Below are 18,664 nucleotides of genomic sequence, written 5' to 3'. Positions count from 1 at the left end.
GAGTCCTCATCTCATATCATGCCCTGCACCTCCTAGGACTGAGCTCTGATCAAAGTGTATGATGGCATTCCCCTGAGTGGATTCTGTACTGTATGCTAATATAACTCAACAGTTTTTCCTCTCCCTCAATGTGGAACTAATCTGAGTTTTCTCTTTTCCCTCCATCCTTCCATACTCACTTATTTAATATCTCCGGTATCTTCCATTCTATATCATATTTTATTAACATTGACTAATAGATATAAAAGCTACTAAATGGGACTTAAACCTAGAGAGAAAGTGATCACATCTTCTTTAAGAAACCTGTCTAAAAAATAGATACAAAAGCAAATCAGTGAAGAACATGCTAAATGAATGAAGGACTGGCACAATGATAGATCTCAGCTAGTGATTCTGAGATAGGTACTACCAATCCTTATGGTTTTGGGTTGTTTTTTTTTTTGCTAGTGATGGAGGAGGTTTGGGTCAAAACAATAATCTCTATATTTTTCAACAATGTGAAAGCAAAAATAAAATCTTGCCAGTGAACTTTGCATATGCACAAAAACCATGCGGCGATAATTGATGATGAGGACAGGTTCAGCTCTGCAGAGCTGCGTGAATCGCATGCTAGACTGTGCCCACATTATAGATGAGAATGTATGACACATTTACCAGTGGTGTTTATATTTTGGGAAACAGTGATCTGGGAGCAGTTTAGAGCTGAAATGAGCTCAAAGTGTAAGAGAGCAGCTAAGAAAACAGTGGCAATCCTTATAGGTATAAGGCGGGAACCACTGAACAGAAAAGTGTAAAATTCTGTTACCGCCATGGTGGTTTATTAGTGAAAAGCGGTATTCACTTCCCCTTGCCTGCACATTGACAACAATGCTAAAACAATAGGAAAGGTCCAGAATACAGTGATGCAGAGCACTAGCAGCCTGGAAAATCTTCCTAATTCTGAGAGTAAAAAAGTTCATTCTGTTTAAGCTTTGGCAGCACAAAGATATTGCTACATACTAAACTAGTGTGTTACTTTGCAGAACTTTACCTTCTCTATGCTGACTGCCCACAAGTATGTTCTTACCTTGTGGAAAATACAAGGTTATTTTGCCCTCAGGGTAAACGGGGCTAGGTAACATTCACCATAGTTAAAAGTGAACCCAAGGAGCTTTGCTGTAGAGTAGCTAATGTACCATCTTCTTGTTGTCTGACAGTAACTTTTCTTACAGTGTTTCATCCTCAGTGAATTCAAAAGTAGGTTAAAAGATGACATGTTCAGGACACAAAAGTACACACATGGGAAGATTCCATATTTCCATGGTTCTTTTTAATTAACACAATCCAGCAGCTGAAAGCTGAAGCTGGAAACATTCAGGCTGGAAATGAAAAGCTATTTTTTTAGGATGGAATGCCTGGCACAACTTCTCTAGCGATGTAATTGATCTGTCAATTACACTCATTGCACTATAATTAAAAATTCTTCTAAAAGCTCACATACAGGTTATAACCTTGATACAGGGACCCCTTAAAATATGTTGGATCTGATGCATCCAAGCAGTCACATTGCACAAAAATAACATTTCCTTTTAAAAGCAATATATTTCTAAGACCAGAAGGTTTTGGAGCTGCTTCCGCCTCCTTGACATGTGATCCATACACACACCATATTCCCAGGAATATAAATGGAAAGAATGCCTGAGCTGAAAATTAGTTTACAGATTGTAGAAGTGCTGTTTTTAAAGCATCCTTACTTTATAAATTATGATTTAATGATAAAGAAAAAGAAGCCACAGCCAACTGTAAATGAAAAGTCATGCTGAAGGTCGAGCTCTTACTTTTACATGTCAGCATCACACCAGTGTTTTTGTATAATGCTATAATTTCAGATGAGTTGATTGCATTAGCTTAAGCTTGTAAGATTGTGCCATCACTGAAGACATATCTGTGGAAGTGTTCCCCAAGATACATGTTCACAAGATATGCACAATGTATCGAGTTTTTCTTGTGTATGCATATAAATTTCTTCTGGTTGGTGATCTGCTTCCCTGCAGCTCAATAGGGTGTTATACTCATTGTTTTCTGTTCCTGAACAGCTTTTGCTCTTGTAAATGCTGCTGGACTGTCTGTTGCATTGAGCACTTTTAGACAGTAAAAAAGAGGAGATGATACCTCTACGTACGGGCCAATGTATGGGCCAAATCCTGTCCCTAACTCATAATCAGAATACTCCTGTCCCAAACCTGTGAGTAGCAATGCTAAAAAAGCCTACTGAAATGGCACTTCTTGTCACTTGAAACCAGAGAGGAGTTGAGATTCACTGGCTGAAGAGAGGTAGAATTTGCACATGACTTTTAGGTCTACTGAGGAGTTCTGCTTAGGAAAGTGTATCCTAACCTTTTAGCCCAAGCTTTTCTTATTTGAGGGTTAAAATTACATTTTCAGAAACGAGTTATCTTGAATGTAGGAACACTGTGTTTTTGTCTACATGCACACACACACACATACATGGATAGATATTAAAGGACTTTCAGAAAACTCAAGCCAAAATCTGTCAAGAATCAATTTTCTGTCAAAATCTCAGTGTGGAAACCTTAGACAACAGCATTTGCAGCTCTCCCAGAGCAGGATCGTATGAATGAGGTTAATCATAAGGATTCATTTTGTTAAAGGATCAGAAACCCAAGGCTGGCTCTATATAATACCTAAATCCTTTAAGTCAACCAGCAGAGTCACAATGCTTCTGGCCTCTAAAGCTCATACTTAGTATTAATTCAAGATATGTGTTCATTCATCTGTCTTTCCAGCCTGGTTGCTAAAGGAGGGGGTTTCTGGTTGGAAGAAGGGAAAGCTCACAGTTCAGTAAGAGTACTAAGCCCCATGTTAAATCACAGGAGATAAACTGCTGGCCCCATTGCAGTCAATAGTACTTTTATCACTGGCTTCAGTTGGGTGAGAATTTCACCCAGAGCATACCAAATACTTTTGTATATGCAAAATTACATTTCTGTGCATTTATTTACCAAGTCTGTAAATGCAAAAGAAAATTACAAACACTTCTGAACTCAGTGTTCACAGGATGATCAAAAGTTTTCCCAGAAAAACAACAAACATTAAACATTGCAAGCACGCATGTAGTGTTCCTTAATAATTTCTATAATGTAAATTCAAAGTCCCAATCTAATCACTTTAGACTGTGTCAAGGCAAAATCCTACATGGAACTCATCAGAATTTATGGTGTTCAAAACCTGAATCTGGATTTTGTTCTTTTGTCTGATTTTTATCAAAAATCAGCAGAACACATGGTAATCCTACAGCTGGTTGCATTTCTCAGTCTCACCATGAAGGCAGGGAAATTGTAATGGAATGAATTCTGACAAAGAGGACAATGTGAACATGGTATTCCTGGAATATCCCCCTTTGTCTGTATATATATATATCACTTCAAATAGGTAGTGAAAGCTGACTAATCACATTAACATTAAGAACATCATTTTATACTAATGGCTGGAAGATATCTTTGTTCATACTATCCTGTAAAGAAATGACCTGAACAGAAAATACACATCTCCCATTTACCAGAGTAACCAGCATACATTGACCAGAGTTTGTAGAAATTATGATACAGTTCCTGGAAATCTCATAGCAGAAGCTGTAATTCCTGAAACAGTTAAAACCAAAAAATCATCTGTTAAGAAGTCTGGAAATAGGATAAATATGGTCAATTTCTTCTGAACTGGAAGAGTAATGAAAACCACCACATATTTTGAGACATTTGCTTCCTGTCAACCTGTTTAGCTAATCTATGACATTACTGATGTAATTATACAATAGATATCAATGTATTTACAGCAAACAGACATTATCTGGCTTAAAACCAGAAGTATTTACAAAGAAGTCTATGAGCTACTTATTTGAAACACTGATGTACCATTAGTCTGTGGGGTGTTATGTCTGAAGAATGGGAGGTGATTAGGTCAGACAAAAGTTTCAGTGAAATGGACTCATGGTTACAAAATGTTTTACTGACCTTGGTGCTTCAAGTATGGTCATGAATATTCAGTTGAGAGTTGAGTGTATGTATGTAAAAATATAAGGACACTATCTACATTTACCTACTCTGATCCCAGTTGGCTGCAAAAAGCAGAAGAATCTTCCTGCCACAGTGATCGCGATTTTCCAGTACTCCTGGGAATCCATCTGTGAGAGCCCGTTTGATTCCTGGATCATCAGCCTTGAAGTTTTTGAACATATCCAGATTTAACTGGCGGTACTGGAAGTACTGAGCCAGCAGTCTGAAGGCCTCAGTTTGGTGAAACTTTCTGGCTCGGAGAAATCTCAAGATGAAGGCATCATCTGTACGTAAAAACCCAATGTCAGGCCTCGTGATGATCATGTCCCTGACTTGCTGGATATCCTGATGCAAAATGTCTGGGTTTTCATTCAGTTCCAGACGGGCTTTCTCTATAGTCTCTGGACTAAGTCCAGCTTGTAAATGGGTCATCTCTGCGAAAACCTCTTTTCCAAATTTTTCACTTCAGATATTTTACAAGGTGAAATGCTGATCCCATTTAACTAATGGTTTGCTGTGAGTGTGAGCCATTCAGAAGCTTTTTGCTATCAAGCTGATATTTAACAAATGAAAGTGGAAGGTTTTTTCTTATTCTTGCAGAAAGAGCAACATGCAGTTCATATGTAGTATAATCCATCAAAAGGAAAGTGTTGTTTAATCCATCACTTACTGAAAGAAAAAGCAAATATATAAAAGAAAGATTAAATGCATATATAAAGCTTACAGAAATGCATTTCCAAACTTTATACAGCAATAAAATTGTTTTGTGTGCTTCATATGTAAGAGGATTGTTGTCAAATAATTTCAGAATAGGTGCAGTTAAGATAAAACAGCCACTGACATCTAGAATGTATATATTCAAGTTTTCAGAAATGCAATCTAATGAACTGATAAAGATATGCTGTATCAGTTTAATATTAGAGTATGCTTTAAAAAGTTATCATATAAAAGTGTGGGAATCCCAGCATTCCCTAACTTCAATCCCTGGATGACAAAAGTAAAAATAGTAGTCATTTTTTCCACCCCTAACAGGAAAATTTTGACCTCCTAAATATGCAGATTTACACTTATCACAATAAGTATAACAACCGTTAAGCATGGTTTTATGACCTGTAATATCAGTTTGTAGTTTTCTTTGAATTAGTCCCCAAGTTGTTCATGAAACTATGATAAAACCCAAAAACTCCACCAGCACCAGAGGTATTTTCTACTTGGTAAAACCTCATGGGAATATTTCCCATTGAGTTTTTATGCATCTTTTAGACAGTGAAGACAAACTACTGTGTTGCTGATATGAAATACAGTGTTACCTCAAAAGTAATGAAGAAGAATGCCTAAGAGAAGTATAAAGAGAATTATGAAGGATAATCAATATTTATTAGCCTATCTCTTGTACTGGAGACAAAACTCAGGCTTATCATGAAGCAGGATGCCTGTTGTGATGGTCACAACAGACAAAAAATATAGTATTGTCCTGGCCAACCTATTTTTTCTGGAAAGATTACAGATACTTTGTCTCCACTGAAATTTTACAGCTGTAGTTCTAATGGATACCTGGATATCTTGCTCAATACAAACAAATAAAATCCACCTTTTTGACATTGAAGACATAGGATCTTTTCCTTCCAAATAAAAAGTATCTGTAAGGTCTTTTAACGCTTAGGAAAATAGTTCATTCAAACTACTCATATTCCTCCATTATTTCTCCATCATGATTCTTGGTGAACTCATGACAATTCTTAATTTCTAGGTCACCTCTCATGTTATTTTTAAAAGTTTGGGGTCTTGTGGGGGGTGCAGTTACATAAAGGTGCTTCTATGAAGAAGGAATATTGTATCCATTTTGCTTAGAAGTTGAAAACTCAAGAAAACTTCCCATGAATAAAGCATTTGATGAATCTAACCCAACAGGATTTGTGTTTTAGTTGAAAATAGATACAGTTTATTCCAAATTCTTATTTTCAGTATTGTGTAGCTTTCCTGAATTTCATGTTCATTCTTGTACTTTGCCTAGAATTTTTTACAAGTGTTAGAATAAAAACTGCTTATGCTGTTATGTATGAGCAAAATGGTACAGTGAATCTCTTACATTTCAATGACATAATTAGCAAGATGCCGTCAGTGAAGTCTGTGTAGTTACACTTGTGTGAAATAAGATCAAAGAAGTCTGTTCCACTGGGAAATGTATGTGAAGAAAGATCAAGATCCATCCAATTTTTCAGCCGTTGCAAAAACAAACGAATGAACAAAACCCCACCACCACTTAACTGGTCTAGCTCTCTCTCTAACTTGAGGAGAAGAAAAATTGATTTTAAAAATTAAAAGGGAATCCCTCAGTGAAAGACATACTTATTATATTTGGAGGAAGCTGTTTGGAAAATTATGAATTATTGATAGCAAAAGCACTGTTTCACTCAGCTGCTCCCCTGGGCTCAGTGTTCTCATATCAACAAAGGGGACAGCAGCCACCAGAGTAATTCTTAGTCCAGAGGCTGTTTGGAGTTACGTTACTTGGCCTGGAAGTTAATCAGTGCAAGGAATACTTGAGTTTCCTATTTTGAGAGCTCGAATGTCATCAATACAAACTACCTTTTGGACTCCACAGCTGCAGCCCCAGGATGAGATCTCTAAATTTGAATACAGAGAGATTCTGTGAATTTTCTTAAAGGACATTTGTGGGGGGAAGGAGGGAGGACCTCCCAAAGCTTTTCATTCAGCAGGAGTGTGCATTAGACATGTCTGTGGGTGATACAAAAGGGAATTTGTTAAGCAGCCTTTTTCTGTATTCACTGTGGAGCTAGAGTTATGTAGAGATACCTGCAGGGCAGAGTATCTGATGATTCATCAGCCTGGGAAAACATGAAAAAGAAAGGCAGAGACAGGAAGGAAAGAAGATTGGCTGCCTTTGACAAGTCATTACAGTGTGTAAATGACTCCGGAAAAACATGCCTTGAAGTTTTGTGCAGGTTATCCATAGGTGTAAGTTATTCTATTCTTATAGAAAGATGGGTTGTCTTAAAGGTGGATTGCACACATAAAAATACAGTATTTATTTTCCTTTTGTCTTTATTAGACCAAATTAGAATAACACTGTTGGTGTCAACTGAACTACGCTGCTGTAAAGCTGATGTAGGCCATAGGAGAATCACACTCATATTTCGTGCTTAAAAGTTCAAATTAACTGTGGCATTAGCATAGTTTTCTTGCATTAATCATGTGTTTAATCACAGCTGACTCCACAGAGCTAGTCAGGGGATCTCAATGTATTTAAATGTGCACTGTCATTGGGAGAGTGCAGTGTCAGGGGCAGTTCTTTCACCAGTTTTAACAGCAGCTCATATCCAAAAGAGGCTGGCTCTGCCTGACAGTGTTCAGCAGAGGAGGGGTAGAAGCATGGGCATGGTTCAGGATCTACCTCAGCTTTGGCTCAGGACTCAGTATGAATTTGAACATCCTTGGAGCTATTGTGACTTGTGGCAGGTAACTGACCTCAGCAGGTTCACCCACTTCCTGAGAGTTTAAGGGAGTAAAATTGCACCTTGCTCTGCTCCTTTTCTAACTCACACCTTCTCCACCAAGACCCATCTTTGGAAATGAGCAAATTACTGGTGGGTCAACTACAGCCTGTTCCAGAAGGAAATGGGGTATGACCTCACAAAGAAAGTCTGGCCCTTTAGGTTTGCTTGTAGGATTCCCATGCAGCTGGTGTCAAAAGTAATACTATTTGTTATCATTATGGTTTGCTACTGTTGCTACCCTCGTTAAGTGGATTAGCAACCTTTATACTTAGGATGGTCCCAAGGAGAGACAGAGAAATGCCTCTCCAGTCATAATTTGTTGTCAAACTTACAAATATTCAGTCTAACAAAAAATAATATATTTTAAAATGCATATCAGAGTTTTCTGATACTGAGCTGAGTTATAGCCATGGTTTGCAGCTTACACAAGAGATTCTACAGATTATTCTGATTATCAGCCTGAACAAACTTTGCTCTAAAATACTTCATTGGCATAATGTGGTATATTGCAAAATAATCCATAAATGTGTCAACAACGCTGTCACTGTCTAAATCACACCACAAATCATGGGGCTAGTTGTAATCCACCCTAGCACCATTGACTTCAAAAAGTTTATTTGATTTATATTGGTTTATGATTTGGTCCTCCCACTGTTTACCTAGGCAATATATTTACTGCCCCAGTGCTACCCAGCTTAATTATAATTGTGTTTTCTCAAATTGTACTGATTTATCCTGATTCCCAAAGGTATAACCTTCTCGTTTTCACCCCATCCATATAGCAGTTTTTCCTTCTCAACTGGTGTTGTGTGCAGGTCTGATCCATCTCCTAGTGTTTAAGACATTTATATCTTTGTTTTGCATTTTTGTTTTTCCAAAAGAAGATGCTGGCCTTTTCTTCCTATCTTGAATATTGTTGCTATGTGTTGGCACACTAGACTCTTTGTTATAGTCTCAACAGCTGTTTTTCTGTGTTCTGACTCTTTGTTCCCAAAGGACTGTTTGCTCTCCTGATGTCTTTTCACAGCCACTTACAATAAATCATCCCTCCAAAGGAACAAAACCCAATTTTAAACAAGGAAAAATAATTAAACAGAAGTTTGAAACATAACATATTAATATATGGGGGGGGAAAGGAATTCACCAAAACTCTGATGTCATGTACCATTTTAGCTTATTTATTTTCAGTCACAACAAGAGAATGACAAGAAACAGAGAGCGACTTTATAAATAAAGTAAAATACTGAAAATGGGATATGGTCTTCTGACCAACAGCTTATAATTTTGTCTGACCCTCAAAAATAAGATCTAGTTAATAATAAAATTTATATTAATAATTCATAATTAACTAAAATGAAGATAATATTTTAAGCATGCATATAACACATTTCATCCAAAGGTCTTAATGATGTGCTTTACTGCTTTTTCTGCCATGATAGCTTCCAGATCAGCTTTCAACAGCTATTTCCCCTACATCACTGTAAAATTGGCTAACCCTGCTCTCATTGGTGATGACAATTGTCTGGATCATCTTGTTCCTAGACACTTAGCTGTTGCTGCAACATCATCTGCCTCTTGAAGCACTGTCATGTCCATTTGGCCTTTTCCCATCTACTTCAGTTCCAGCAAGATTTTTGTTGCCTCTGTCTAATGAGTGTTTTAGATTCAGTCCAACACTATATGCCATCTGAAAGTTCATTACCACAGTTTTCAAATGGGAAAGGCACTAGGGTTTGATCCTCACCTAGTATGAATAGTCATTGCTCTGTTATGATTTGTCCTACTATATAATTCCTAACTCCTAGCATTCATACAGGTATTAGCTGCTAAAATCATGCCAGAAACAAAAGGAGTGGGCAGGGAGGGAGGGAAAATGGTAATCAAGAATGATTTCATTTTAGAGTGTGGGTGTCATCTCATTAAATTGCTTTTTTAAAAATATTTTGATGTTAACTGTGGAAAACATCTTGGGGCTAGGTTCTGCTTAGCAGGGACTACTCCATAAGGGCAAGGAAAGATGAAGCCATTGCTGTACTTATAGTATAGGAATGGCTCCTATGGCACTTTGTGGGCTTTTAGTAGGAGCCCACACTGGGGATGGTGTACTCAGACATAAAGTCGTATACTGGCCCCAAAACTAAGCCCAAAAGAGTGATGAGAAAATCTGATTGTCCTTGGCTGTCAGATCCTTGCATCGTCCAAAGTCAATGGGGAGAAGTGCAGCCTTGAGTGATTTGCCTGAGGTCACAGAGGACATGTTTCATGGAGCTGAGACCAGAACATAAGTTTCCTGAGTTACAAGCCTTCACACTAACATCTGGACAATCTCTCTACACTATTCATAATAGCCACGATTGCTCTGCATCAAGGGAAAAACATGAAGCCATTTTGTATCCTGGGAAACTGGGAGGTATACTGCAAATTCTCCCTATATACCTAGTGTAAAGGTAGGCTTCAATAGCACAATCAGGGCACCAGCAGTTTATCATTTCTTTATTTTTTTTCCCAATAGGACACCCCCCCACACACATCCCTGCTCTGAGTCCACCTTGCATCAAAACTGAGCAGCCTGACTGCTACTAAAATCATAACAGCACCTGCTTCCCTGTGTCCCTTCCCTAAGGGACTAGATCTTCCCAGTGAACCTATATGAGGAAAATATTTCAATCCTTTCTCCTTCAAGGCCTGGTGCCCTTGTAAACCTTCACTAGGGAATTGTTGCTTCTTTTCAATATGAAAATAGGAAATACTTGTGACTGTAACAGCAGCATGGGGAATCTGATGGTTTTTCACACTTTCTTGGGACTTGATCTCCTTGCTCAGGTACAAATACTAACATTTTCTTCAGCTCAGTAAAAAACAATACATCACAAATTCCTACTGCCCTCCTATTACAGTCTTCTTGTCAGCTTTAGCCAGTTACAGGTTACCCTGGAGCCACATTTATCCATCCAGCAGTGGTAATTTAGCCATGGTACAGTACAAAGCATGGCAGCAACTGGACCGATATTTACAACTCTGTGTGCAGTAAGCAGGGCAGTCAAGTCTGCAACACTAACCTGCAGTTGTTCCTGTTGTTACTACAAGTTTTCAGGAATGAGGAGAGACTGATGTGACAAGGCTTTATGATAGACATGAAATAAAGATTTTTACCTCATTATCTTTTGACCTGAAATTTGCAAACTTATTATCTACCTGGATATTAAGGAAAGGGGACCATGTTCTGAGGAGGGGACACCAAACAACTTGTAAATAAACAAGTTAGACAAAAAAACCTGTGAACTTAATGATTTTACTTAATGATTTTACTTCAATCTTTCTTTAAATCATAGCTTAAAGTTTCAGTATTCATCAGCCACAGACGAACTACGAATACCTACGGGAATGTCTTGTCTGAGCATGGATGTACAGCATATAGCATACCAAAGAAGCAGCAGTCTACGTGAGACAGGTCAGTCATGAAATACTCCAAGTGTCACCATGCAAGCCTGCAAAAAGTCTCCTGGCCAGAGGTCACTTAGTCCAATAGTATAGAAACATCTTGTAGAATAAATTCTCAGAAATATGTAAAACAAAAATTCTGACCCGCAAACATGATAATTAACCTATGTGTAGAAATTTGATAGTACAGGATTGTAACACTGGTACCTGATAGTCCCTAAATGCAATGAACTGGTTGTCTCCTGACATCTGCACAAAAGTAGGCAGAAGATGGAACGAAACAAGATATTTAGTTGTACACCTTTAATAACATGATGCTTACCTAATTTTACAGTTCTTTTACAGTTCTCCACATTTAAAAACTTAACTTCCTTTAAAAATATTAGACATAGTGGTTGTGAGTTATGGTCCTATTACTGACAGTCTTCTTTCTGCTTTGTATGTAATTGCCAGAAAAATGAATAAAAACAATTTTTTAGGGGGTGGGGGAAGAAAGTAAGGACAGGAAGGAGGAAGGTAGGGGTGGGGAGGGAAGGTCATAAGGAAGGCAGACAGGAGGGAAGAAGGACAGAAGGGAGGGAAGGAAGGGAGGGAGGAAGGAAGGAAGGAAGGAAGGAAGGAAGGAAGATTTCTGCACCAATAAATTTCCTGTATTTTTTTTTCTTTAACTCCTATTCAAGTCTGAGCAAAAATACAAAGATCTGCACACAGGCATCTCTCCCGAAATTGCAGAAAAGAAGGATAATATCATTTGGTAATACCTTGTACATTTGTTTTCTCAGTTGAGGAACATATTTTCCTATTAAGGAAAAGAAAGTCCTGTTTGGAAATTCTCAAACAAAATCTCAAGAGCAACATTAGTATCAAAAGGGAAAAGACTTATAACTCATCTACCAGAAACCATGTGAACTTCTGCTCACTGAACATCCCACTCCATAAAAGGCTGATGTTGCCTCTTTTTGTTAGTAGTAGAATCTGATTGTCACATCTTGTCTGTGCATGCGCCAGACACCACAGCAACGGGCTGTGAGAGAAAAATAATACTCACTTGCCAAACAATAGCACAAATGCTTCAGTAACTGCACACTTAAATTAAGAATTGCTGTAGCTTATCGTCCCAGTTTGAAGGAAATTTTCTGAATTCGTTTATGAAGCTGATCATTTGTAATTTAACTGGCATGGTTCTCTTTTGGAATATGAGGAGACTACTGTTACAAATTTCAATGAAACATCCTCTGTGTTCAAAGCACATGGCATTTAAGAAATTATGACTCAGTGCAATGGGGAGAATTCTGCAATCCCTCCATTGCTGAACTCAATTGCATTGCTTATACTACTACTCAATAGCGCTCAGTGTTACTCACTATCAAAGTATCTGATATCTGCACCAGATTTTAAGTCAAAAATGATGAAATAAAAAAGTAAGAATGACAAGGTTCTTAGAATAGGTTGTAATATCTTCCCTTGTTTCACATATGCCTTACAAGAGTCTATTTTTTAGAAAATATTCAATAGTTTTCAAAGCTGGGATGAGTCAACAGAATTCTTAAGATAATCAGCAACATTTTATAACAGATAAATAACAGAATTCATTTTGCTCAAAACCCAAGATAACCCTGTTAACTTCAAGCTGGGATGCAGACTGCAAACTGGGGAGATCTGTAAGGTTATCTATCTGACTTACCATTATACAAAAAGAAAACCCTTACCTTTGCTGTGCAGTGCATGGCATAATAATGTTACATAAGATGTCATTTAGATGCTGGCACTGCATTAACTTTTATTACTGGAGAAAATCTGTGTTATCATCTGATTACTCAGAAAGCACATGAAAGCTGCCTTTCTATAATTTAATTTTTCCTTCCAAATATGATCCAGTCACTGTTTAGTGATGGACCACAACAAGCCATCTGCTCCTTAACTTCATTATTACTGAAGCTTGTTTAAATATGGAAATCAACATTTTGAAAAGGGAAAGCTCCCTTCTTCCTGTGACCTCCTCCCCATACCAGGATCAAACCATCGTGAACAGAATTAAAATCAGGCCAATAGCAGGCAAGGGATTTCTCTAGCAGTTACTTGCTCTATGTTTATTTTCTATATGAAGCCTTCCCTGAACATGCTGAGTGTTTGCAGAGACCACAACTTAATTCTTGACTTCCTGCAGCAAAGGATCCACAGGGTAGGCATGGTTCACCCTACATCTTCCCTGCACACATCATTCATCACTATTTCCCACTGGGAAAGTAGAACATTTGTCTGACCCTGTTTGGTTCCCCCTCCCGTTGCTCTCTCCTCCCCCCCAGGTTTAATACGCCTGGTCAAAACAGGCATCAATTTGCTGTGGAGCAAATGGCTACCTGCTGGTATTTGGCAAGCTGCTATCTGTCTGCATTTGGCTGGGGTCATTCCTTGGTCCTCAACTCCCAGTATCAACCCTTCTCCCTTCATCTGACCTCTCACTCACTCTGAAATTGCATCTGAACTTTCCCTTCCAACTAGTGCCCTTTCTACTGCTTGCCCAGCTCCTGGGGAATTGATCTGATTTTTCCAGCCCCCTTTCCTTCTTCCAGGAAGGATGGAGGCTGGTGAGAAAGAAGGGGAAGGAGGAGAAGAAGGGGCAGAAAAGAGGAGCAGGGGGAAACAGGAGAAGGGAGAAAAGCAGGCAGAGGAAGCAGGGGGGCAGGGAGCTGGATGTGTGAGGCAGGGGAGGCAGGGCAAGGAGGAAAGGAGGCAGAGGAAGCAGAGGATGCAAGGCAGGCAGAGGAGGCAAGGGATGCAAGGAGGCAGAAGGCGGAGAGCAGGGAGGCAGAGGAAGCAGGGACGCAGGGCAGGTGGGGCAGGCAGGAAGCAAGGCAGGGAGGAGAGGAAGAGAGCAGGGAGGCAGGTCAAATAGAGAGCAGGGAGACAGGAGGGCAGGAAGACAGCACAGGTAGGGAGCAGGGAGGCCAGGCAGGCAGGAAGGGCAGGTAGGAGAGGCAGGCAGAGAGGCAGAGAGGGAGGCAGGCAGGCAGGGAACAGGGAGGCAGGGAGGCACAGCAAGCTAGGAGTCAAGGAGGTTGGGCAGAAAGGGCACTCACACAGTCAGGGAGGCAGAGCACACAGAACAGGCAGAGCAGCAGGGAACAGGCAGAGCAGCAGGGAACAGGGAGGCCAGGCTGGCAGGCAAGCAGAGCAGGCCAGCAGGGAGGCAGAGAAGCCAGGCAGGGAGGCAGAGCAGGCAGGAGTGCAGGGAGCAGGAAGCCAGGCAGGCAGGCAGGGAGACAGGAAGGTGGGCAGGCAGGCAGAGCAGGGAGAGGTGCAGGGAGCAGGAGGTCAGGCAGGCAGAGCAGGCAGGGGTGCAGAGCGGGCAAGCGGGCAGGAAACAGGAGGCCAGGCAGGAGAACAGGCAGGGGTGCAGAGTGGGCAGGCAGGCAGGGAGCAGAAGGCCGGGCAGGCAGGCAGGGGTGCAGAGCAGGCAGGTGGGCAGGAAACAGGAGGCTGGGCAGGCAGGCAGGGCAGGCAGGGGTGCAGACCAGGCAGGTGGGCAGAGCGGGCAGGCGGGCAGGGAGCAGGAGGCCGGGCGTGGAGCGGCCCCTGCCCGCGGCGCGGCGGGGCTGCGGCCGGGAGCTGTCCGCCCGGCGGTGCTGAAACGCCGCAGCCCGGGCACGGCGGCGCGGGGACAGGGACGGGGGAGCGCGGAGAGCCGCCCTGCTGCAAACGGAGAAAAGACAAATGCAAATACCTGCATAGAGCCAGGCAGCTTTGCCTTGGGGTGGCGGGGGGCTGCGTGGGATGAATATTTTCCCCCCCCTGTAGGTGTCCTTGCTGTTGAGCTGGGTGGGTGAGAAAGATCTCCCGGCTACCAGGTTCAGGCTCAGATCTCTCTAGAAAACTGTGAATGAGAGAGCGCCAGCTCCACGGGGCTATGAATTTTTTTGGTAGGAGGCGTGTGCACCAAAGCCTGGGTTCTTCCACATGGCGGCTGCCGTCCCCCTGGGTCCTAAGCCCTCCTGCCGCCCTCCTGGCTGACTCCCGGCAAGCGGAGAGCGGGAGTGATCCCAGGCTGCGGGCTCAGGGCACCACAGCCACCTCGGAAATCAGGAAAATGGAGCCTCGGAGCTGCTGACAGCCAAGAAAGCAGCTGTACAGCTAGTCACTGCAAGTATGCAATGCAGGCTTTCACCTGGTGGCATGGTCTTCACTATCTTTATTTCTCTCATCACTCTTTCCCCATCAAAACTTGAGGACAGTGTGGCAACAGTGGAAGTCTAGTGAAAAATATAAAAGCAGGACAAACATGTTCAATATTTTCCCCTTGCATACTTCCAGCCCCTCTCCCAAGCATTTTCAGTTCAGGGGCTTCCTCAGCAGATGTGGTGCCTGTGTTTTTAGGATGATTTTCTCCTCCTTGAACTTTCCCAGTCTCTTATGGGACACCTATATGTTTCTATAACATCCTTCCATAACATGCTTGGACAAAGAGCTCCACAGGCCATCTGCCTACTGCACAAACAATCACCTCTCTTTTGTTATGGGAATCTACAAACACTATTGTGGCATTGTAGAAAGGTCAGGAGAGGGAACTTTTCTCATTTTATTAGCATCTGAAAATCTCTTTCTGTATGAGCCTCAGAAAACCTAATCTGTGCTAGGAAACTGTACTTAAAATACTTTGGCTGGCCTACTGGCCCTGGCAAATCAAGTTCACATTCAGCTGCTCATGTCAAGACAGTAAGCCCAACCAAATGCACCAGTGAAAAACATTTCTTCTTCTGCGACCCCTGCATATTGTGGAGTATAACTCTTGGGAAGAGGTGGATTAAGGTCAGCTGGCTATATTTGTTTCTTTTCCTTGAACAGCTCTCCTGTGTGAGTTACTGAAGGGACTCATAATACTGACAAACAAGATGATAAAACAACAATAATGATAAAGAGATGGAACAACTTCTGCATAAGAAATGACTCAACAGAGTAGGATTCTTCAGCATAAAGAAATGAGTGAGTGTGGACATAATAATGGTCTGTTTTGTTTTGTTTTTCATCTTTTAATAATAATGAACAGGATTAGGAAGATAAATTGGAATGATTTCTCACTATCATTTCCAGTTCAAGAACAAGCAGAAATGATAGCCACTAGGGGCTAGCTTTGAAACAAACAAAAGGACATACTCCTTCACAAAATACTCAGTGAAGCTGTAGAACTCATTTCCTTTGGAAATCAGGTTTCAGAAAAGTGTTGTACAAATCCAAGGAAGAAAAATCCATTACGGTCTGTTAAACATGAAGCCATGACCTCTGGATCATGACTTGCTAGATCAGGAAGTCACTGATCCACATACTGCTGAAGGATGGGGTAGTACATGGCAAAGAATGACTATATCATTGCCCTGTTCTTATAATTCACCTTACCCATCCACTGGTGATCACTGCTGGAGGTAGTCATTGGTCTAGGGGGATCACTGACCTGACCCAGTACTGGCTGCTCTTATGTTCTTATATACAAAGTGGACTTTCAGGCTGTGAATGTGGCAGGAACAATTTCAGCTTTGCTTTCCCTTGAAAGGGGGAAAGCTCATGATTTTGTCCTATTTGAAAGAATGTGCATTCAGCCAGAATCTTTTGCTTTTTAGAGGAAACTCTACAACAACTTTCAAGAGTAAAGGTAAAAGGAATCCTTGGAGCAAGATCCCTTGTGCTTTCAGAATGACTTGAGTATGCAGCCATTAATTTAACCTGTGTCATGTTTAAAATTGGCATATGAGGTATTTGCATCCTCTGACCCAATCACATTGACTGGAAGAGGTGAAGCAGCAGCTCAAAGACAATGAGCTCAAAGCTCTCAAAAGAGCATTTGTTACAGCATTTGATAGGAGAGCATTTCTAGCCCCAGGGAAGTTAGTAGTAGTTTCAGTAGAATAAGTAGTCTAATTAGAATACAATTTCCTGTATAGAGATCAGTTTGGAAATAAACCAATATGTACTCTGTTTTCATAATCCTGTTGCAAGCTTCCACTCTTGCACATATGATAGAGATGAATGTACTAGCTACTGTAACTATGCAGTACTTTCCTGGGAATTGTTAATAATACTAAGTGGAATGAACATGACTCTCTAAACTAACTGCCTTAGGCAGCCAAGTGTGTTGGTTCTTAAGCATCAAATTTGATGCATGCTTAACATTTTGGGGCTTCACGTTTTTATTTGGTTTGTTACTTGAGGGTTTGGTTTTTTTCCCCTACTACTGCTGTGAGGTGACCAATGCCTGCTGATCTGCTGGCTGACCGACATGTAGCACAGTGCTATACTAGAAGTGAGTCTCTAAATGCTTTACTGCAGGGTCTCATATTGATTCCACTGAAAATATTCTCAGTTTTCTTTCTCATCACCATTTCTACAATCTACTCAGTACTCTGAGAACATGCTTCAGGTCCTCTCATCTTTTGCATTRTCCCCATCATTACACTCCAAATCAAGTTACATCCTCAGGAACATCTATGTTTAAGGTATGAAACCTTCAGTTTCATAGAGGTATGCTTGGAACATAAGAAATTCCCTTTCTGACAGGATGGAGCTGAATCCTGTTCTCATTTGCAGGGCTGAATATGCAGAGCTAAGGAGAGTAAAATGTGCCAGTAATCACAGTTTGTCACTGAAGTCATTAGACCTGACTGAACACATAGAAAGAGCAGATCAGTTTAGAAGGGGGAGGATATTTTATCTATCTTCTTCTCACAGTAAAATAGTGCTTTGATATTAAGTTTATTCTAATCTGGCCTTCCCTGTCATCACATATATTGATTCTCTTTTTTAATGAAAAACAGTCAAATAACCAACTTGGAAAGCAAATATATGTTTTCACCACTACTGAAAAGGATCCACATATGTGAACTAAAAAGGAAACCATGGAAGGGCAGAGTGGTCGGTTACTCTGTGGTCCATGTAAGATAAATAATTTCTATTGGATCCATTCTGTTTGCCACAAAATATTTTGTCTTCATTCAGTGACATTAGACACAAAGTCTCCTGCTGTCTCTTTTGACTCCCAAGAAGTGCCATGAAGCTAGAGGCTAGTTTCCAATATGTGCAGATCTGATATTACACTCTCATTCTTGCAATGAAGAAAGCCTTTGAAAGATCTTAATCCATCACAGTAAGGAATGGATTTTTTTAGTCCTGAAAAAAATCCAAAGAACCAGAAGACCACTCTCACTCTGCTCTCGTACTGAACCATGGATATTTGTCTGCATTAAATGAAAATGTATGATATTCAGAATCTTATAGGGTTAGTGTTTCTGAATGGTCAACATATGAAAATGGGCACAGATCTCTGAAATAATTAAGTATATATCTAGCGTCATTTACTTTTTCAGTATGATTTCTTTAATATTTAAAATGTACTTTTCAGCTTATGAATGGGGAATTTGAAATATCCCTGTATCTTTAAATTTTCTTTCATGAACAATTTGCTGCAAGTTTCTAAAATTAACAGTCAATTTTAATAATTAATTGGGAGCTCATTCTTTTTCCCTAATGTACAATTACCCTCTGGTTTTATTTCCTTTCAAAGTAACTGCATTGAAATCCCCAGTAGATTAAAAAATAATAATATTAAAACTGCTCAGACCCTATAAATCGTTACTCTTAAGGGAGAGGTAACTCTTATATCACAGT

General features: G+C 40.4%; 1 protein-coding gene across 1 annotated transcript in view; it reads right to left on the bottom strand.

Moving 5' to 3' along the window:
* Positions 1–4,484, bottom strand: part of CLVS1 (clavesin 1) — a 96,297-nt gene extending 91,813 nt beyond the window's left edge. The window contains exon 1 of the mRNA XM_026054709.1: positions 4,096–4,484. Coding sequence (XP_025910494.1) covers positions 4,096–4,484 — 389 coding nt within the window. The remainder of the gene's footprint in view (positions 1–4,095) is intronic.
* Between the last annotated feature and the right edge of the window lie 14,180 nt (positions 4,485–18,664).

The sequence above is a fragment of the Apteryx rowi genome, unplaced genomic scaffold (assembly GCF_003343035.1).
Source record: "Apteryx rowi isolate R43461 unplaced genomic scaffold, aptRow1 scaffold_96, whole genome shotgun sequence".
NCBI lineage: Eukaryota > Metazoa > Chordata > Aves > Apterygiformes > Apterygidae > Apteryx > Apteryx rowi.
This window is presented reverse-complemented; position numbering and strand designations above follow the sequence as displayed.